Source organism: Stegodyphus dumicola, chromosome 5, assembly GCF_044657685.1.
Source record: "Stegodyphus dumicola isolate Sdum_Otavi_A_Nest chromosome 5, ASM4465768v1".
Lineage (NCBI taxonomy): Eukaryota > Metazoa > Arthropoda > Arachnida > Araneae > Eresidae > Stegodyphus > Stegodyphus dumicola.
Genome location: NC_140772.1, coordinates 147,937,980 through 147,961,659, shown reverse-complemented (window position 1 = coordinate 147,961,659; position 23,680 = coordinate 147,937,980). Strand labels below are relative to the sequence as shown.

Below are 23,680 nucleotides of genomic sequence, written 5' to 3'. Positions count from 1 at the left end.
GCCACGACAAGACATCTTAGAATAGCTGAAACACTGACATCTTAGAATAGCCGAAACATCGCATAGGGTTAGGAATATAAGGTCTCACAGGACAATTTAAGTATCCGGCCTTAATATTCTTAGGCAGAACAGGCGTGTTGAAGATAAGGATCACATGTTTCATGTCAATCAACTTACCTTCCTTTCGCATCTTGATCCGCCTAGCACCACAGACATTTTGGTCAGCTAATTGAGAGACGAACTCTTCTTCTGAAACACACAGAAGGTCGATCTCCGAGATCACACCTCTACAAGAATTAAGTGTTTTGTGTGCTGACACAGTTATAGATATTTGTCCAAATTTGGTTTGTCGGGAAAGAGAAGCAGACTGGGTGGTTGACATGGTATCAATAAGCAGGTCTCCTGATCGGAGACGCTTTATGTTCCTTGGCTCACCTATGCATGAATGTATATATTTGCTTAGAAAAGGAGACATCTTTTGCAGTTCACCAGAAGGACTAGAGACAACAAGGAAGCAAGGATTTTCAGTAGTTTCGTTGGCATTTGCATTGGTACGGATCTTCTTGCTAATCGTTTTGTCTACAATTTCAATATCTTTGGCATTTGCTTCAGTACAGATCTTCTTGTTAAGAGATTTGTCGACAATTTCGATATCTTGGTTGGTTTCATTCGATTCGGGTTTTTTAAGAATAAATAGAGAAGCCATGATTGAAAGAGAAAAAATTCGGGTCCAACAGCCCCGCCCACCACGGAACCCAAAAAGGGAACACTGATTCCTGCGTTAAGGCTAGCCGGACCTATACGCAAACTGAAGCCCCACAGTCGGCTTTCCCGAAAGCAGGTACTCCCGAGAGCTTGACCCCAAGCCACTGACACAAGGACTAGTGACCAGCCGATTGACACCCGTGAGGACGACTAAGGTGCCTCCCAAAGTAGTGAGAGTAGTGTGTTGAGAGGCCAAAGTAGTGTGTTGGGGACAGTACCTCGCCCCTCAACTACCAGGACCCTCCTTTCCAGCGACACGGGTCTCCACTCACAGCAAACACGTGGGCAGTTTTCTTGCCACTCGAAAACTAGAGACAAGGTCTGTTCCAGTCTCTCGTGACGAGCCCCAAACTCCGTAGAGAGAAACCACAAGGGAGAAAGGAAGGGAAAAAGTACCAGTCAAGAGGAAAGATCACTGGGGCTCCAGGATCGTGACACCCGTCTCATCAAGAAGATGATCCCCTGAAGGGCTAGGGTACCTCGGGATTGCCACACCCGTACTCACAAAAGTGAGCCCCCTGAGGGGCATAAACAATGAACTCTATATTCAAATTACAAAAGGCTGGATGGTAACAGATCTATTTGTCACGTCCTTTGTCTACATGTTTATTTGTTAAACATGCATTCCTATCCCACCATTTCTAAATGGGAAAATAAAGTCTACTATCACTAAACAGATTTGCTGGGCAATAGCATTTGAACAACCTCGATAGACAAAACATTGTTTTATACTAATTTAAGAGTTCAAGATTTCTACAGAATATATTCTGCAAGATAATAAACTTTAGCCATTCGGAAGAATTATATCAATATAAGAAGAATCCAAGCTCTCCTTTGATTTTCCACATATCTTCATCCTGCCAGATCTTACTTATGCAATTGAAAACAAGGTTGCATCAGATAACATATTTTCAAATAATTTTTATACCTCCTGAGCAAACAAAGAAGCACTTTATCTTGTTTGCAACAGAAATAATGTATAAACAAGGCTTCTGTAAATAGAATACTGTTCGTTAAGAGATCATCTACATACATCCTGAACATTTATATATCTTGATATCTTACTGCTCGTCTATTGATCAGAACAAGTCTGACCAATCTATTTTGCTCAAAAATCCAATAGACCAATCAGATAAAGAGAACAATTAGTAAGCTGCTCATACTTTAAAAAATTCTTTCCCATTCAGAGTCCATTGGGCTATGCATTTTATTCATCATTTTAAAAGTAATACATTTTATTAGTCTCAGCATATGCTTAATACTTCCTTGTTAAAGCAACTACTGTGCTTAGTCAACAAATCTGGCAAATTTAATCATTCAATCTCTAACATGCAAATCTCAAGTGATGTCAAATGTTAATGCAATAGCCACAGCAGCCTTTGGCTATTTAGCAAGCAAGTGCCATTTATCTTCCCATTCTTACAAACATTCAAATATACATCAATGGTTTTACTTTGCATAAAACCACATGAACATTACTTTCAAGCTCAGTGACCATCAAAAGTACTAATTAGCATTCCAAACGAACATTTTTTAATGTAAAAATAATAATTAGATACTTTTACTTTACCAAGTTTAACTCCACAAGCTTTAACATGTTCTTTCCCATCTTGTATATCATTTTTTAGAACCAAATCTTCAACAGATCCACTAACGATATCTAAATTAGAAATCTCGAAAAGTTCCTTCTGCAAGTGTTTCTTATATAGTGATCTATCAATTTGAGCCCTTGGTCCCTAGAAAAATTCCCCCAAAAATATCCTTTTATAAAACAAAATATTATAAATTATAAATGATAAAAATCCTTTACAATACATACTATGATAAAAAATATACTTTAAATATCATATGTGCAATAAAGGAATGGAAGTCTATAATAATTTGTCAGTAAAATATTTAAATAAAAGAACACTTTACTGAGTTAAAAGAATTTGCACTTTTATTACTCTTTTAAAGCCAGGAAATCAGAATATGTATGTGACCTAAAATGATCAGAAAATTTTTTACCTACGTAATATTTACATATTATCTATTCAGAAAAGCTTAGATAAATGAAAGAGTGCTAATAACAGGTTTCAAAAAACTATTCATAATGCGAGAAAGTGCTAAATGAATTTTTAAAAAATAAAGATTAACTTTTGATTTATTTGTAGCAAGCTACTTTTAACAAACAATTTTTTTTACACATTTTAGTACTTTCTTGGTTATAGTATTCCTCAGAAAGCATTTGTTGCTAATCTGTGAAAAGTCATTAAATACTGTTGCTTGCCAACACAAAAGAAGCAAAACATTATTATAAATATTTACAATATGTCCAATATTTGTATTGTTTTCCTTTCTGACAGATAAGTGTGCAGATCAACTAGGAAAATAAATATTTTAATAGATATATTAACAATATAAAATAATTAAATTTTGCCTTAATTAATACATCTTGAATGATGAAATGTAAAAATTTTTAAAAGTTATACACATGCACCATAGCATTTTACCATTAACATCTGCTATGTAGATAAAATTATTTTAATTTCCATCGATATCATTTCTAATGTAATATTTTTGAATGATTGCACAGTCATTACTGATGCATTTTTCAAATAGATAGAGAGCTGTCATTCACTTTCAACTCATCTTACTTTTTTGGTCTCATGGCTAAGTTAGATGAGCAATTATTCCAGTTTTTGTGCATTTATAGCTGGACTTTTGCAGCAATTTCAAATTCAGTTGAGTTTTTAGAGTTGGCAGAATTTTTATAGCAAATTTTATCTCTAAACTTATAGATGGACTGGCTTATGTTAGGTAATATATGATACTGCCTTTTAGCTTAATTAAAGATCAGAAGTCAGTCAGGTATTACACTGTGAGGAAAATCCCGTTGACCACAAGCGATTGCGCCAATTGCACCAAACCAAAAACCTACTTACTAAATACAAACAAACAAACAAACAAAAAGTTCTATTCTTATTTTTCTTTTAAAGTTCTTATATTATCATTTACTTATATTTCATTTTTCATTAAAAATTTCCATTATTTTTTATTTATTAATGCTTCTTAGTTTTTAAATAAAGTGCCACTTCATGGCCATTAAACACATTTTTTTGAGGCCAGTAAGATTCCATAACTTTGGAAATATTCAACAGCATGCTCTTCTGTAGTAGGCAGGTCTCAAATTTCAATAATTTCTTTTTTTCAAAAATGCGTAATAGAGGGGTAAAAAGGTGTTTTTACTCAAGAATAATAACTAACATGTGTAATCAAGGTTACAACAAACCCAGCGTGTTTGAAGAAGACTTTTCCATTTTGGGAGAAAAATTGCGTAGTTTGCCGCCTCTTCTTTAACCCTTTCAGGACGAGCTTGCCATATACGCATTCCCTAAGAACGTCTCTTACAGCCGGGCGTCCCATCCATGCATCACTAGAGATTGCATTCACGGATGGGTGATGCGTATATGCATTTTAAGCTGGAACGTTTTTCTGAAGGCCCCTAGATGGCATCCTATGTTCATTACTTTTCAAATGAACACAGTTTTAGGTTCCTGACCTTGAGTTTGATATATTTTGCTCGACTTTGGTATTTTACTCATCAGCTGTTGCGAGGGTGGGGAGGAGAAGGAAAGTGTAAACAGAGGTGGGCTCTTTAAATCGCTATGTGCTAATGAAAACATTCATGTGTCTGATTTATATCCAGTTCCTTTTTTTATTCTATTTTTTCCCTCTACTATGTACGATCTTTTAGGGTTACTGTGTGGAGTTCTTTTACATTTTGTATTGCCTTCAGATATATTTCTGTTTCTTCTCCTTTTATTTAGGAAAGCCTCACCTCCAGACTATTATGGCGGGAAGACACTATTTATCAGAGGAAGAATACCTTCATATTATTAGTGAACCATTTACTAACACAAATGAGAGTGATGATTCATTTTCTAAAGAGTTAGTGACACTTCTCTGTGCTTCAAGATTTACCACAGTCTTCATTTTAAATTTTGTTACTTCTTATGTAAATAGTCTTTATTGTGTTGTTTTATTAATTTTAAACTTTATTTATGGATTTTATCAATTAAAACATTAAAATAATTTGAATAGCGCTTTCGAAAATTATTTTACAAGATAAGCAATCTTTTAAGTATATTTTGATGTAAAGAAAAAACTTTATAAAGTGCTAATTTTAACATATATAAGAGCTCAAGTAATAATCTAAAATAATAACAAAAATTACAATGTCAGAAGCAAAACTTTTTTTTATTCTGATTTTTTTATAAGATTAGGATGCAAAACCTCCATCCTGTACGGTGACTGCCTTCGATTCCCATCCGTCCCACATGAACGCGTTAAACAAAAGTACAACGTCACAAAAAGGTTAATAGGCAAAAAAGGTCAGCGTGATTTTCTGTAAGTACCCACTGTGACTTTTAGTTTTGCTTTATCATCAAAAACAGTCAAAAGTCGTTAATCCGGACTCGTTGGGACTTCGGCGATTCCGGATTATAGATCATCAGTTTAAATCTGGTAAGACGGCATGCAGAAATTATAAAATTAAAAATATGAAACCATAATTTATGAAATAAAGAGCAATTATGATCTAAAGGGTATCAAAATTTACAAAAAAAAAAAAAAAAAAAAGCTTAATAATTGTTTACTTTATTAAACATTTCTTTCAATGTAAGTTGTTTAAGATGCATCGTTTTATGTGATAATACTTTCTATTCTATTTATCTATCTATCTATCTATTCTATAAACAGACATAATTTCTGGTTCAAAGTTCCGCTGTTCAAGTCCTATAACTGCTGTGTTGAGAATACCGACTAATATGTCAATCGAAATTTTTTCGTTTTCAATAACCTCTGTGTCACTTTCTTCACTATCGGAAGCGAATTATAATGACGAGGAATTTGATTTAAATCATATCAAAGACGGAGTACATCGAGATGAAATACTACATTTAGTAAGGAATTATAAGCCAAATAAAATAAAAACATCTGCTCTGAAGATAAGGATAGTGCTGACAGATCAACTTCCAATTCATTGCGTGCCGCGACGCTTCCGCCCCCCTTCCCCCACGCAAAGCAGCGTGAAATTGATAAAGAGATTTCGGAATGGTTAGAGAAACAAAGGATATGCCTTTATCCATTTTTTTCAGCAATTCCACTTTTTCTTTGATGGACATCGAAACATACTTTCGCTTTGTAGATCCTTTGGCAGCTCCAGCATTGGAAATTCTATTTGACATAATCGAAAGTTCAAGCTTACCTTTATAAAATTGCTCTAACAATCTGTAAAAAATAATAAGACGAATCCAATTCGAAGATTAAGGAACAATACAATCTGCAAAATTAACTGAAATAGATAATTAGATAATTTTAGCTTATACCGTCCATTATACATTAAACGCGCACGCGTAAACGTATTATGCGCAGCCGTAAAGGTCTTACGTGCATATGTAAACACCTATGCGCATGCTTCAACGTGATGCATGCGCAGTAAGTTTGTAGCTTTGAGGTCCAGATTATGGGTGTCCGAATTAACGACTTTTGACTGTATAAGGTCTACTGGAATTTCTGTTTGATAATGTTATTTCAAGTTTTAACACAGATGCACACATTCATTTGAGACATATATGCTTGATTTGTTTCATCACTGCATTTATATACATGTTTTCTTCTAAATTAACTAAAACAAAAGTGTCTCATATCATTATTGAGACATAGCTACCAATAAAACTCATTTGCGATTAATTTGAATGAATTTCAACAAAGAATAAATGCTACAAAAGTCTGTCGAAATTTAATAATAGTTTTCAGTAGAGATGAAGTTTTGGAGAGAACATGCAGGAAATAATTTGAAAAATTTGAAGCATATATCATTTTAACCTTAACGATAAGCTACCCCCTAGGTGGTATCTTTGATCGATAGCAATATTGTTAAGACCATGATACAGCAACACCCTTTCTTGACAATACTGGAGATTCCAGGAAACTCGGACTTAGCTTTACAAACCATTTCAGACCATATTTGGAAACTAAGATTGGTCTATAAATATTCGAGATGATTGCATCATGAGTTAAGTGAAAAAAATTTACATGATTGAGTCGTCATATGCACATCTCTGCTTGCTCAGAACACCAATGAACCCTTCTTGAATTGGATGATAACTGGTGATGATGGATTAATTAAGAAAACATTTTTAGAAAACAAGCATACTGAGAACCTAGACAATCTGCTCACACCACCTTTAAACTGAACTTGAGCTTGAATAAAAGCTTGTATATGGTGGGATGCCCAAGAACCAATACATTATGAGATTTTTGAAACCTATTTGAAAAGCTCAATTCGAAGACAGCACAGCTCATTCTAATTGCAGAGTTAGGCTGAGATTTTTTGCCACATCCACCATACTCCCCAGACCTCTATGCCTTGTTTCACTCCTTGTAAAATACCTATTTTAACAGAAAAAAATTCAAAATTGAAGCAGATGTCAGCCAAGCACTATTTGAGTACTTTGTTTCTAATGGTATTTTCAAATTACCATTGTGCTAGCAAAAGTTCATAAGACAGAAATTATATAGTACAATAAACATTATTAAAGGTGCGAAAAATGTATTATTTTCTTCCATTTCCTAAATAGACAAAATTTGCTGGTAGACCTTATATAAAATAAAGGTTAAAAATAATTAAATAAATATGCTATTTTTAAACTGCACAGTTTGTTGCACTGAAAAAAAAAAAAAAGTTGCACAGGTAATAATTTGGAAGATTGCCGCCCAGATGGTATAGTGGTTAGGGGAGTCGACTACGATACCGAAGGGCCTAGGTTCAAATTCTGGAGAAGGCATGGTTGTAACTGTGAGTCCCTTCACAGAAGATAATGGTATATTAGGTGCCTTCACAATAAAATGGCCACCACTTCCAGCCTTAAGAGTGGCCAATGTCGAAAAAAGACAAAATAGTGCCTGCTGCTCGAAAAAAATAATTATAATTTGGAAGATTAATCAAAGACCTTATACATCTTATACTCAATAAACAGCTCAGAAATTTCAATTCATGAAGCCATTCAGATAAGAAAAATGGAAAGATTATACATAGAAGTTTCTAACACAAATTTGCTTTTGCCATTTATACTCTCCTCAATATAAAGCGTAACTTTGGAAAAGCATCTTAAAAAATGCTAAAATATTTTTAAAATGTTAATGCCAAGGGTGAGAAATTAGCCCATTTTTATATTAATTTTCTACTGGTATTACTAAAATTAATTTGTGCAACACTGAAAGATAATTTAAAACAGAATATACTATTGTTCGGAGGATATTTCTTTGCAATGTTTAACCTAAAATCAAAAACTAAAATGTGCTAAAAGACAATCTAAATTATAACATTACATAGTTAAAAAATAGTTTTGTTTACTGAAAATAAACTACGTGAAACACACTTATTAAATACAATTAACACTTAAAAACACTAACCCAAACAGCAGGTCCTTTTGCTTTATTAAGCATTCTGTAATGGATTCCAGATATATCTGTTCAAAATAAATACATACATAAATAAGTTTAAAAAAAAAAGAAGATTGACATTTTATTTTAAAATTGATTGAATACACATTCTATAAAAAGCTACTTAAATATACAAAATATTACAGAAAAAATTAACAATGATTAAAAATAACCATTTCCCATAGTTAAATTCAAACCATATAAATATTAACAGGAAAGTTTACCACAAATACGGCAACAGAGGCCATCAAGAGCATCAACTTCTTTCATCAAATGTCCTTTACCAATGCCACCAAAAGATGGGTTACAAGACATCTCACCTAAAATATGATATATTCACACATCTAAGCATATCTGTTCAATATTAACTGGATTTAGATATAAATCCTAACGCAAACCATTAAAAAAAAAAAAAAAATCTGAAATTTTTCAGATTTTAAATTACGTCCAAAGGGGCGTTTTTTTAACGTTTTGAGTGTTACCTTTATTTATTATATATCATGTTCTTTGCACTTAAACCAAAAAATTCAGTTCAAGAGCAATATCGCAAAATAATGTTAAATTAAGCACATCTTTAGAATTTCCGATATACACAGTCTCGCGAGCTGGAGATAAAAGTATTTTTTTTCTATATAATGTTGCCATTTCTCGCTTTTAAAGCATTGAGTTTGTAAATCAAAAATTTGTTAAAGTTTTACAAAATATAAAATTATAAAATCTATAATAAAACAAATTCCAAATTTGGGATTTCAGATGCCCATATTCGCAGTAGGATTTCGTCATTCAAAATTCGATGGCTCTATGTACCATTGTTTTATCACAATGCGAGAAATAGACAATCATTTATGCAGATTTTTCATTATTTAATTTCTTCAAATATAATGCAGGACTCTAACATTTTGTGGCAACAGTTTGAAAAGTGAACCGACGTTTATGAGTCCGACACAAAATGCCAAAACGAAAGCAATAGTTCTTCGGGACTGAAATCCCTTTGTACTAAAAAAAAAAAAAAAAAAAAAAAAAAAAAAAAAAAAAAAACGAGAAAATGTTTTTAGTATTTTCATAGGAACAAGGACTCATAGGGATATAAAAAACACAACAATGCAGGAAAGTAAATTAATTTTATGAAACTCAAATCTTACATTTAAAGGAAATTTGGTACTTACGTACTATGATAACTACCTTGGCAACATTTGCCGATAAAAATGCTCATTGGTGTTTTTGGTCAATGTTTATAAATTAAAAAAATCAAAGCCCTAATTATAAAAGAACAAAAACTTAAAAACCAAAAATCCTGAATATATATACATATTATAAATAAACATATACATATAAACTATATACTAAACATGAATTAAAAAAATTAAAATGAACTTATTTAAAATTGGTTAAAAGAAAACACTGAAGTTAATGGTGAGGAAAGTGGTGGGAAATAGCTTTCAAAATAGCATCAAAAGGCGTTTTCTGCTTTTTCCACCAAATAAATTCAGTTAAATAGGTATCCAAATGATGGTGGCCCATCCCCCGTCGCTTGCTCCTCCATTTTGTGGAACCCCATATCCTTTCAACGTGTATGAATCTGCGCAGATGTGTGAACAAACATGTATCGATGATTCACCTTAAAATGTTCAAAACCGGCAGAAATGAGCTCCTCTGTTTGATCTAGGCCACGAATCTGACATTATTGTTGAGCCTTCAGCAATATTATTTTGGATTTTATGCATTAACGTTGTTGCCTTCTGGTCTGGAACTCTGACTAGAAATGTTTCTTTTGCCTCCCAGCAAATTTCACCGAAGACCCACTGCTGTGCAAGATACGATCTTGATTATTCTTTCAACGCGTAAAAAGGCTTTCCTTAATTTTGGCAATTATTCCAGGCTCTCCAATTTTAATATTTCGATTATCCTCCAAATCCTTCACATACACTTCATGTAATTTTTCCAATCAATAACAGTCTTATTGGATAAATCTAACTGATGTTTGCACCATTTAATGGATGACTGTTCATATGCTCAAAAGTAAATAAATCTTAAAGCTTTTAAAAATTCAATACGACTGTTTTCAAACCACGTACCAGTTCGGACATCAAACATTTGTTGACAATTTTTGACATTGCATCTCCAATAAAATCCTGAATTATAAAACTTCATATCATAGAAATTTTTACAAACACGTTCTTTGGGTGAAATTCCGGCCTCTCTGAAAAATTCTATAGTTTCTTCTTCAATTGAAGGAAGTCGGAAAATCCATTGGGAAAATAGTCACAAAAAGTTTCATGTGTTTAACCTAAATGTAATAATCCACGTAAATGTAGCAAAAAATGGTGTGGTAATAGTAAGAGTGAGATAATACTCTATATTTTAGCGCCCTGTATAACTTATGTTAGGGTTAACCTGCATAACCTACAAGGGTCGGCAGTTTCGTGAGATATCTAGGTGGTCGTCGTAGTACGTTAAGTACCAGAGATTCCTACACAAGCAAATTAAAAATTCCTCTGTCTGTAACAAAAATTTTCTACCAAAAAACATTTTTAATAAAATTAGGGGGAAACAACATGAAAGCTTTAGTGTGAATCACCACCCAAATCTATGATTTTTTTGCCAGTGTTCTGGTAGTTTTTCAAATCCTTCGGACCAGAAACTTGGTGGCCACAAGTCCAAAAACAACCTCATTTCGGATATCTTATGCAGAATGAAAGACAGCACCAGCAAGATGTAGTTGCAGGTATGAAAAAAGGTAGAAGTTCAAAGGAGTGATGTCCGAGCTATATGGTGGGTGTTCCAAAAGATACTACTCGAGTCCACACAGAGTGAATGCAGACACATGTGATCTCGCATTATCTTGATGGAAGATTACTTTTTTCACCTAAACTCAGCTTAACATTTTTTCTTGATAGCAATGTCAGCAAAGACTATCATCTCACTACACACATTACTGTTGAGGATTTTACTTTTTCCTAGATACTCTTTGTGGATTATACTACAGCAATCCCATCAAATACAAAGCATGATCTTTTTGTTAGTCAAACTGCACTCTGTGACGCTGCCGACGGGCTCACCAGGTGCAGACCAACTCCCTTTCCAGCCTGTGTTGCTGAAGTAAATGCACTTTTCATCACAAGCCATGATTTGGTCCAGAATTTTCACAAGTGATGATTCGGTCCAGAATCGAGCAGATTAGAGCAGGCCCGAATACGTCTGTCCTTATCTGCTTGAATCAGCTCATATGGTACCCAATGACTGAACTTGTATGTCCCATTTATGCAATTTATAGCAAGGCTAATGAACATGGCACTAACATCTAACTCCTCAGCAAGCTCTTGAGTGGTTGCATACTAATCTTCTTCCGCAAGTTCTTGCAGGCAGACCTCATTAACATCAGTAGGCCAACCAGAGTGTTCTGCTTGTCAATTCTGCTGTGTTGAATGACAGTCCTTGTTTTTGAACTTTCGGTACCAAACCTTCCCAATGTCATATGATACAACATTAGTACCTAAAGCTATACACATAATTTAGAGACATTCCGCACCTGGCTTTTTGCAACAGAACTGGAAGTAAATGATGATTCTAATCTGGAAGTGTGATAGTTCTATCTCAGACACTCTGTACTTAATGACAACGATATTTTTTTACAAATTTTACAATACAATGCTCTAAAGCAAGTCTCTTTCTTTTAAATGCCAAAAACCATTTGATAAAATATGATTAAACTAGCCAGCACAAACTGTTTGTGCAGATGATATTTATGGTGGTGAAAAACTTTCATTAAAACTCACTATTATACTTTAAAAGGGTAATTGTATATTACAGTTAGGTGCAAAATGATTTTATCATGCTTATGAAACATGTAAACAGAATAAATCAACAAAGAAAGTTTAATATCACTAAGCTAACAAAGGTTTTATGTGAAACAATTGTCTTATTCATGATTTATAAAAAAATTAGGTACTCTTCTGTTATCAGGACTGGATTCAGAAATGTATGCATGTATGTATGGATGTATGGATGCATGTGTTCATGTATGCATGTATATGTATGTATCAATGTATGTGTGTGCATGCACATAAACATTTCTGAATCTGGTCCTGATAACATAACAGGACCTAAATTTAATATATTAAAAAAATTTTTTATATAGTAATTAAAAGTAACTTTTGGTTATTTTCCAATATCATTCACTATGAACATATATATTATATTTAGCGTTTCATGCATCGTATGATACATGAAACGCTAAATATAATATATATATATCGATATAATATATATACGATGTATATATATATACATCGTATGATACATCATGTATCATACGATGCATGAAACGCACAAGCATCATGTGAGTATACAGCTGGTTTGAAATGAGATTATAATTTGGCACAGTCACGAACATAATCACACATAGAACTTCTTGTATATTTTTTTCTTGAAAATTCACAAGGAACAAGCTATCAGAACAATAAAATAAAGAAATTATGACTCACAAAGAAAATGCTATGTGAGGAGAAAATGAATTATAAATTGTTTTAATATGATACTTGTAGTGATTCCATTTTGCAACTCAACAGCTTGAAAGGATATTTTCATGGAGGACTTTATAAAAGAATTTACTTATATTAATGTTATGCATAAAGAAAACCATAAAATTTCATACAGCCATGCTGCTTAGTCACAAGGAATATGATCACGAATGAACTGCTAGTATTCAGTCTTTTTAATGACTTGCCCAATGACTGATCCAAAGAGGACAGAAAATAGTACTTTTAATTCATACCTAATATTAAAAAGCAAAATGCTATAGCCATATATAGTGAAAAATATATCTCATCAAGAAAATTATGCCACACTCATTAAAGCAGATATGGTGTATTTATTTATCTGAATGTAGCAGAGCATATGAGGGCTATCTGCCTGTAATGTATTACTATACTTTTCAATCTACAAAACTAATTTATAAATTTTTTATCTCACCTCCAGAAAGCAGATAATAAATTTAGTTTTTATCTAATGCAAGTATAATGCATAAACATGAAAATTTACTTTCTGAATAGAAATTCTTTTTCTGGCTAACTGATGAAGTCAAAGAGGATTAGTTTACCAGGATTATAGCAAAGCCCATGAATGATAATTGCCTAAGAGGAGAATGCCTTTTGCAGAAGACTTTTTTAATGAACACTCGCTCATATTGATGCTACAAATAGGGAAAACCATGAAAACAAACATGCAACTAGCTCATTCACTGGGATTTGAATCTGTTGCTTTAAAATAGGCAATTTTAGGTCATAGGCAGCCTCCCCTACGATTTCGACATCAGACATATGTCATCATCACAGCACAAGAGAGATTAAAGAATTCACATTTATTTCTGCAGTAGCCATTACCATGGTTACATTTCATGCTTTATTTTTTTGGGGGGAGGGGAAGAAAAGACTATTCTATAGTTTCAGAAAATTTACTCTTTGGCTAAAATGAGGATAATGAATTCTAAAAGATACTGAATTCATTTACCATCACTCATTAAATCCTCATATTTTATAGTGTTACACTTTTTAAATAAACTATGATAAATGTAATACCTATTGTACTTGTTTTATGAGTAAGAAGCAAAGTTTTACATCCCATCCTTGAAGAAGCTGCAGCTGCTTCTGTTCCAGCATGTCCACCACCTACAACTATGACATCAAAAAATTTACAGCTTACGTATCGATAAAAGGCATGATGAAGTCTTCCATATCGAGAATAAAACAGCTTCAAGCTATTCTTCATAACTGTGTGAGAAGATAGAAATAAATATATAAAAAATTATTACGACACAGAATTTAATCGGTAGTTAGCTTTTCTGACTAAAGCATACACAAATGCATATTCAGCATAAAGAACAATATATTATCATTACCTCAAAATATCAATGCTAAAAAATGTCCAGTTTTAGGATTTGGTACCATTTAATAGAAAATAATCACAGCTAGCCCCATTTAAAATGTCTTACACACCCCAAAACAGTAAGCTTTTGCTAGTATCTATAATATGAATAAAAATTTTGGTACTTTTTTGTTACAGCGGCACCCAAGATTGAATTGAAAATCAACCGAGATATCTCACCAAGATATGCCTGCGTGTTCTTATACCTCACCATGTGATCGTATATTAGCTACCTCACCACATAATCATATATTAGCACCATGTTGCATGTTTGCTCTTGCCACAGCTCCATACATTATTCATTTTTGATGAGGTTTCCAAATTCACATTATTTATTAAAAAATATATTCATTACTTTATTTTTTGTGAATATGACATTAACAATCTTTACTTTTTCAAGTAATGAGGTGGATGCCATATAATTTTTTTCAAGAAAGGTCTTTTACCTGACAAATGAGTATGCAAAAATGAACACAACATGAGGTGGCCTGACACACAAGTATGTGAAAATGGGCACAACATGAAGTGGCTTGACAAACGAGTATGTGAAACTAGCCACATTTCATGTTAACAACAAAATGATTTGGACATGCAATGTTTAAAAATTGCAAAAAGAAGAAAGGCCTCCATGTTGGAAATTGGTTCAGCAGTTCCAGAATATTGTTTATCATTGCTATTAGATTTATATATTCTTGGGCAGAAGTGTTGACGTTCATGAAATGATGTAAAAAACAGTTTAATATGTATGAAATTGTTGCGGTTGAGTGAAACAATTACATGTAATAAAATAATAAGAATAAGGATTCTTTAAAAATATTCCTAGAAAACAACATGTGAGTATTATTATTATAAGTTATATATTGTGTTGTTTATTTTTACGAGTTTTGGTGGAATTATAGTCGCGATCTTGGCACAACATCTAAAATCGCCAATATGCTTGGGGGCTACAATAACAAAGAAGTACCAAATTTTTATACTAAATACTTTGTTTTTCTGCATTTCCTGAATGTTGTTTTTTCTTATATAAGTCATTGCAGCAACAATGGTAGTAGGGTAACTTAATATATGTTATGCATCAAATACCTAACAAAATGAAATGCTTTTCGATTATATACTTTAAATACTCTCTATGCCTTGTTATATTTTCTTAGAAAAAAGCTTACAGACTGAAATAAAATTTTATAGACACCATTTCATTTAGAAAATAAATATATATATATATATATATATATATATATATATATAGTTTGAAAAATAAGAAAGAAGCAAGTATGACAAGAAATTTTATACATTAAGGTTCAGGTTAATCAATGGCCTGGGTCTCCATCCTGTTGTAACACAAAATTTTATAGTTGCACAACTAACCATATTTCCAGCATTTCAAGATAACTATTACCTGTTGCCATCTTTTCAGAAAAAAAAAAAAAAAAAAAAACATACAATTTTGTTTGCGACATAGCACAAAAATGATTGATTTTTGAAGAATCTCTTTCCAACTGCACAATTTCACTTCCTCACTCTCTAACATTATGGCAATTGACATTTCCTGATAAATAGAAGGTTGCTTCATCTGAGAAAATTGGTTTATTTGCAAAATCTTCATTTTCGCATTTCTTTCGCATGCAAGCACAACAGTCAAATCTATGCACTTTGTCATCTACTGTTAAATGTTGCGCCAATTTAGGTGATGAGTCTTATACCGTTTTCTAGGGAATTCACGGGCACCAGCTGCCATAGATTTAAGTGGATAACTCTATCTTGCCCTCTTCGGCGTTTCTTCCAAGATGCGTGGACGGCCAAATAACCCATATGACTACAGAATGTTCTTCCTTTCTGTAGCTATTTCAAAATGCACGCTGCATTGAAAAATCTGGGGGGGGAAGGGAGAAAAATCCTGCATATTCTATAATGCAAAAAATTGTTTTGGATTTTCAATCAGTGTTCTGTGGATGTGCTACCACATTTACTGATCAGTAGTAGGGGAAAAAACTTGGTAAACTTTAATTTCACGTGTCACTTATTGTAATGAGTGTAGTTTCAAAAATATAAATATTTAAATTCTGATCATTCTTTATATCACTTGCATTTTAAAAATTATAGCACATAAGCTCTGAAACATGTACTATGGGGATGCAGCTGGACTGAAATAGGATGTTTACTTTAAAATGTTACAAAATCATGCTAAAAATTAATTCTGTCTTGCATATTCAAAATTAATAGTTTATTTTTTCTTGTATATTCTTGATTCAGAATTTACTCTCTCTTTCATTTTTTTTTTTTTTTTTTTTGATAATAAGAACTCAAAACCTGTTTTGAACTTTAGCTAAACTGCAATGTGTTTAACAATAACAAATTCCATATGCTTAAAACTATGTTAACATATTGAATCTTATCATAGCTCTGGCCTGTCTGCTTAATTAGCTAGAACTTATACAGACTTCTTAAGCTTCATTTGACAATGCAGGCATATCAACAGTACACAGACTGAAGTAGTGCATAGAAATTTATCTGTAACAATTTGCAGTTGATTTTGTGTTATGTGTATGAATAACGGACAGATAATTTTAAAGTTATTATCAACACTTAAAAAAACAAACCAACAAGCTTTTTTTAATAATTTTTATTTATGACAATTTGAAAACTGAATAAAAAATAAGATTAGTTTTAAAGTGCCTCTTCTTTAATTACCTAGCATTAAAATTAAAGAAAAAAGTATTTAAATAAATAAATAAAAGGAAGCACTTCCGCAGAGAACCCGGTAAATGTAAACATCGCCAACTTTGGCGATAATAGTTCAAACCTGGTAACCTAGCTAATTCATCCTATTCGCTTATGCGAAGGTTGTCGTTGTTCGCATTTGGAGATTTATATTATTTTTCTCTTATTTATTATTATTTTTTCTGAATTTTTTAACAACTAATAGATAGAAATATTTTCGCGTAATTAAAGAAGTTTTCATTGAAAGATGCCGGTTCTCGGGATCAAAGGAAGAAATTATGGCGGGAGGGGTGAATGCTAATTTGTAACATGGCTGTTCACGTTATGTTCTTAATTATTAACAGCTGTAAGCACGCAGATCCATGAGGTTTCCAACCCCTATAATAATTTTAAAATGTATAAAGTTCTAGTTTTATTAAAAATGCTACTGAAGAAAATTTGATTACTGTTGAAGGTTATTTGTATTGTGAAATATATTATGAAAAAGGATAGGTATTTGTTTCAACGTAAAATGCTTTAAATGCAAGTAATTGCAAAATAAAATGCTTTAAACACAAGTAATTGTATGCAAGTAACTTGAAAAAAAAAAAAAATACTTAAAACTATGTAAAATGGATATATTAAAGGTCATGCATTCATTAATTTATTACATGGGCATGGCTCTTACCGAAATACATCAATCAACAGGCAAAGTACTTAATAGTGAAAAAAGACATTTGTAATAGAAATATTAGTATTCTATATGAATTAGAGAAAATACATATAAGTATATTGTAAACGTAATTATAAGAATACTAATTGTTATTTTTTAAATGAATTTTTACTTCCCGTTATGTTTAATACATTGTTTTCTGTGCTAACTTGAATTTAATAGAAATTTATTTTCGTATATCACGTTTAACCTGTTAGTTTTATATCTACATACTTATTATCTGTGAATTTTTACTACCATTGTCTGCTAACTTGAAAGCTTGGCGAGTAAAACTGCAACGGCGCCAAAGGGTTCTTTCCCGAAACGCCAACGGATTCTCTGCGGATGAAAACCCAAATAAAAAATTAACTAACTTTATTCATATGGACTATAACTGTACTTTTAATTCTTAAGTATTGTCCCCCTACCATGCAACAGCCACCAAACAGCTCAATTTTGCGTCAATCAAAGTTGAGCATGGCTTTATAACACTATCATAGCATCTACCTTTTCATTTGATTTTACCCCAACTGATACATACTGTACACGTACGTATGTGCACTTCTGAGTCCGGTTCCGATAACAGAAAACTTTATAATATGTATATGGCTAAAATATTTTTAAAATGCATAAAATTTCATTTTTAATTATCATGCGGGAAAACTCTGATATACATATAGTTAATTACATAATTACTATTACAATTAAATATTTTAAATTTGATAACAATCTACAGCATTCCTGATTTACCTGAAAAATATTTTCCTGCATTAACAGATTTATTAGGTATAAACAGCATATTATTACGCAATATTATATATTTTTTTATAATGGAAGCATTTATTTTCTGTATTTAGTTTTCTCATCACATAACACATGTTTAAATAACACACTGAATTACATCGAAGATATTACATCGAAGCAAAGGTACTATTCATACTATTCACTATTCATACTTCAAGTATATTTTGGTTTTCCTTTCATGAGTACTGTTGCCATATACCTGAAATTATATTGATTCCCTAAAATAATATTTGAAGCAGATAACAAACACTCTATTTACCGCTTTTACCTCCTATGGAAGCATCCACATTTAAAATGTAATGTCTTGTTTGGCATGAGTTTATAAAAAAATGCAGTTTCATCAGCATTAAAAATAACTTTCGTTAGGTAAGTAGAGAAAAGCTCTGGGAGTTTTCTACCGAAATTAGTGCATACGTCTTCGTTTACATCAAATCTTTGGCCACATATAATAGTTTGATAAGAATTCCTTGACTTAAATCAAAAAAGCCATCATGACTGCAATTATCTTCAGTACGCATTCGACTTGCCAATTCAACAGTCTTCATCTGCAATAGTGATCCATTTATCGGAAAATTTTCAGATCTGGAGCTCTAGTCTGGACACCGTCGAGACGCAGGAACGGGTCGTTTTCCGCGATCTACCTTCCTGGAAGCGTATTTCCAAACCCTACCCAAAGAATCTGTAAGGAAAGAATCCTTACAGATTCTTTGGTAGTAGTCAAAAGTGGGGTAGGCGTCTTGCCAGGTGAAACTAGTCGATATTTCCGTGACGTCAAAAATTTGAAAAGTGGGGTAGGGTTTGGAAATACGCTTCCTGGAACTATAGCAGTAGAGCTTTTACTACATCTTGAGGCATATTTCTCATGCGTTTCCTTCCTCTAGCAAATTTAGATTCTCCGCATGAATCTAAAATTGATTCCTTATTTTTCAAATAAGTTGAAAAGGTATATTTTTAATTCCATAGTCAGCTGCTAATTTTGTTTTACATTCACTAGTCTCTACTTTCTTTAAAATTTCTACCTTAGTCTCCAAAGTTAGAATTTTGGACTTTCTATGGGTAGACATCCCGAATTTTTGCACGTTCACACCACACACTGAGGAAGAAAACCTGCAGCATATTAGCTTGTCTGCACTGCAAACCTAACTGACATAGCTCTCTAGAATTTGTTAAGGCTCCTATATACTTAGAGGCTCCTATATATATATTTAGAGCTCCTATATATATATTTACAGGAGCCTTAGAATTTGTAGTAGGGATGGTTTTTCTGAATTTCTAAGAAAATTGGTAACAAATAAACAAATGATTCTCCCCCTACCTCGACTCATTCAGAAAGGGTTCTGAATGAATCCAAGAAACAGGTTAGGCCGCGTATTTCCAAACCCTACCCCACTTTTCGAATTTTTGACGTCATGGACAAATCGACTAGTTTCGCCTGGATGGTAATTCTTGAGCATGCGCTGAAGGGCGAGATGTAACATAAACAGAACTTTGGTTTGCGCTTGTAAACAATATTATATGAAAGTGTATATTATATTGTCTGAAAGTGTATTCGTTTATGTAATTGCATAATTTGACTGTTTCTGTAATAAGAAAACTTCATTCAGATAAAATTTATTTTAATATTATTATTATCTGGTTATAGGATTATACGAAATGCTGAATACTCTAGGTACTATTGTAATCTTCGCATAACCTTTCACATTGGATTTTGCCTTATCATTTTAAAATATATTGTATTATAAAGATTAAATCAAAGCAAATTACTTTGTTAGAGTTTGTGTGAATGTTCTGACTGAATTTTTTTTTGTCACTTATTATTTATTTCCTCTTTGAAAACACATTCATAATTGACAAATAATTATCTCCGCTTTAAATTTTTTGATTGTTTAAAAACTATATTTGTCAATAATATAATAAAAACTCACTAATCTAGTGCTTCATAGATCAATATGACAACGAATTCAAAATGTTTTAAAAACAGTTCTTTAATCTTTATTTTGCAGTAGATGCAACTAATGTCAGAGAGAAAAAATATTTCAATAAAAATGTTCTCCATGTTAATTCTATAGCAAAATTATTTCTATTTCAGTGAGAAATCCACTTTCAATGCTTATATAACAGAAAAATGTAACATAAGCATTTTAGAAGTTTTAAATAGAAGCTAAAGGTTTACTGTACAATTTATGTAAGAAACATAATAATTTACTTTCATTCCTTTTAAATCGGCATATTAGTTTCCAATCAACTAAAATTTTTGGCAAGTTAGAGACTTAACTTAACACACAGTATTCCGTCACTTAAAATATCAATTAATTGTTCTTTTTCATTTAGAAATACATCGGAATTGAGAACACCAAAGGCAAAATGAATGGATACAACCTAATTCCTTATTTCGAAATTTTTCAAAAAACTTTCTGTCAATTTTATCATATGTCTTTTTAAACAAGAAATCTGTATTATTTTCTTTAGTAAATTGTAAAAAAGCATGTTTCTGTTTTTTTTTTTTTTTTTTTTTTTTTTTTTTTTGTTTAATTCTCCTTGCCAAAGTATTTTCTTAGTTTTAAAAGCTTACATTAGTACAAACTGTGACACAGTGTGTCTAGGTAACATTGTTTCAAAATGTCTGTTAATAATTTCAAATATTTTCCCTCCAGTTGCTTTTCCTTCCCAAATATTACAACATAAAAAATATTCTACTGCATCGTTTTCAAAAACATATCTCACATAAACGATAAATTGAAACATTTTAGTAATGTCGGTAGTTTCAAGTTTTATAAAGACTGAATTTTGTATTCTATAGTGTCTGATATGATAAAAATTTGGTGAGAAACAGTATCTTTTTTAATGCTATTGTTTTTAAATCGTTACTATATTTTTCTGCATGCATAAATGATGCCATTTTAAATGCTGAAGGAAGAATGAGTGATTCTCCAATTGTATGAGGTTTTAAATTTTTTGCAATTAAATACGAACCTTTTAAGGATGCCTGTAAATCCTTCTCAGGAACTGTTGTATATTTTTTCAAAAACACATTTTAATTTTTCAGGCTATCAGCTCATTCCTTAAAAAAATTCTTCAGCTTTATTTATTTAAACTTTATGTTTAGTTTCTGAAGTACTTTTTAGTTTCACTGGCGCAAATCTCGCCAAGCAGACTTTGTTGACGACAACATACAATATACACATAAAAAATGTTAACAACTGTTAGTTCTAAGAATTTTTGGTTGATCTTTACATTATGGTAACTTGGCGATTTTTTGGCGAAAATTTGGCAACCAACTCTCCTACAGCAACCATCTATTTTTTTTTCCCGCCGCCATTTTGTCTTCACGAAGTAAAGACATGTTTCTTTTCTTCCTTTTCTTCTTATCTACTGAACACTTCTTCCAACAATCTACTAGCCGAATTACACTTATGCTAGAAATTTTATCAAACAAAACTGCTTAATCATGACAAATATTCACTGCAAAATTGGGAAAAAGTGCACAATACCATACTCCTTACGCGTTTTTCAAAATAACACATACACATAAACCATGTACACGCCGACTTATTTTTACTTAAAAAAACATCCCAGAATTGCACAAAAATGGCATTGCGCACACTCTTCACTATATCCATGTACACTGCTTTTTTCTCATAAATTAGAAAAATTTCACGAAAATACATGACAATTTTCTCAATCTTTAAACCCGGTAAAAAGAACATATATGAAATTACCTGATCGCGAAAAAGTATTTACCCTTTACAAATATGAACATTTCCACATATAAAATAAATAAAATATCCAAAAACTTTTGCCTCTAAATCATCTATTACATTATACACGTCACCAACGAATTCATACCGCAAGCATTACAAATACTTAGTATCAAATATTTAAATTATTTCCATGCACGTTTATTTCAACTTAAACGTATACCAAATTCCTACAAACATTAAATTCACAAAATAACTATCATTTCATTAAAATATAATTAAATTCAAAAACACTACTTAAAATATAAATGAGCACATACATTAAATTAATAAAAATTACCTTACAATCCTAATTACTTTAAACTAAATCATTGCTAATAACAATTTTCCCAGTAATACCAAATTCCTTTCCACCTTACATTTAGAACAATGCATAAAAATAATATCCTCAAATAATTAAAAATACTAACTTACCTAATCTTCTTCAGAATCTTGATTACGTGGCGGATACACTTTTCTAATTCATTCAATAAAATTATTGAAAGATTTTTTCTGCGAATTTTTCCTCCATACTTCCTCGCTAAATAAAAAGCAAACTTCTCTTTATCACAATGCCTAAATACCCATTTCGAATTAACTTTAGTTAGGGCCATGGGATCCAAAAATTAAACAACACCGTTTCACACAACACAGTATAAAGCTAAATACAAAATTTCCACATTTTTTCCTGATTTCCCCCTTTTCCGATTAAAGAACCGTAATTCGTCCATTAATATCACATGACATATCCCATGATCTCTCATTTCCGTCACGCAAAATAATGCGTAATCGGAACTGAGTACTGCTCACATTATTACCAAAGTCCCAGGTAGTAACCTTTATTGCCTCCAAAACGTCGCCAAACTACCAGTTACCATATTGTAAAGATCAACCGAATTTTTTATTTTGAAGGCACAAACATTTTAATATCTTTTAAAATTTTGTAAAAACCAATAAATAAAGATAATAAATTTGTAAAATGACATTAAGAATTTACTATGTTTTCGTGGTTCAACATCCTGATTTGCCGGTTCGTATCGCGTAACACCACGTGATCTCATTTCACATAAACTACGCTACAAAAATCTAATTCTCTCAGTAATTATCTACATTAATTTCAAGTTAAATCTTAATTTGGAATACAAGTTTAAATGCAAGAATTATTTCAATTCGTACAAATAGCTTACTCAGAAATTATGTAAAACCGCAGTGCTTTGCTTCGCTACTACATTCTCATTAGAATTGATGAATTTAACCCTTGATTTTGCCTTTTCTATATTTTTGCCTTCGGGTGAGTGGTGTTATTGCAGTCTACACTGGTGTGCAAAAATTAAGGACGAGACGGTTTTTTTCAATATAACTTTGTACAAAAGCTTTCCAAATCAACACATTTAATACCGTAAGATCCCCAAAACGTAAGGACATGAGTAATGTAAGCAACACTTACTAAAAGAGAAATCAGAGGGATAAAAAGAAGCTTTATTGAAAAAGTAGCATGGAGCGCAATGCAACTGAAGGCCGAAACATCCCTGTGATGGGTGTCCAGCAAGAAACA

At 32.0% G+C, this 23,680-nt stretch overlaps 1 protein-coding gene across 4 annotated transcripts in view; it reads right to left on the bottom strand.

Annotated features, from left to right (window-relative positions):
* The window catches only part of LOC118205204 (5-taurinomethyluridine-[tRNA] synthase subunit MTO1, mitochondrial), a 121,289-nt gene extending 102,189 nt beyond the window's left edge, over positions 1-19,100 (bottom strand). Inside the window, exons 1-5 of one of the 4 annotated variants that reach the window (XM_035377499.2) lie at positions 18,648-19,100; positions 13,830-14,021; positions 8,478-8,573; positions 8,224-8,279; positions 2,336-2,501 (exon numbers count right to left, since the gene is read on the bottom strand). In XM_035377499.2, coding sequence (XP_035233390.1) covers positions 2,336-2,501; positions 8,224-8,279; positions 8,478-8,573; positions 13,830-14,021; positions 18,648-18,735 — 598 coding nt within the window. In that variant the 5' untranslated portion in view covers positions 18,736-19,100. Of the gene's footprint in view, positions 1-2,335; positions 2,502-8,223; positions 8,280-8,477; positions 8,574-13,829; positions 14,022-17,958; positions 18,295-18,334 lie in introns of those variants that run through there. The other 3 variants (XM_035377506.2, XM_035377516.2, XM_085817181.1) reach the window with 3 other exon arrangements.
* Positions 19,101-23,680: the final 4,580 nt, after the last annotated feature.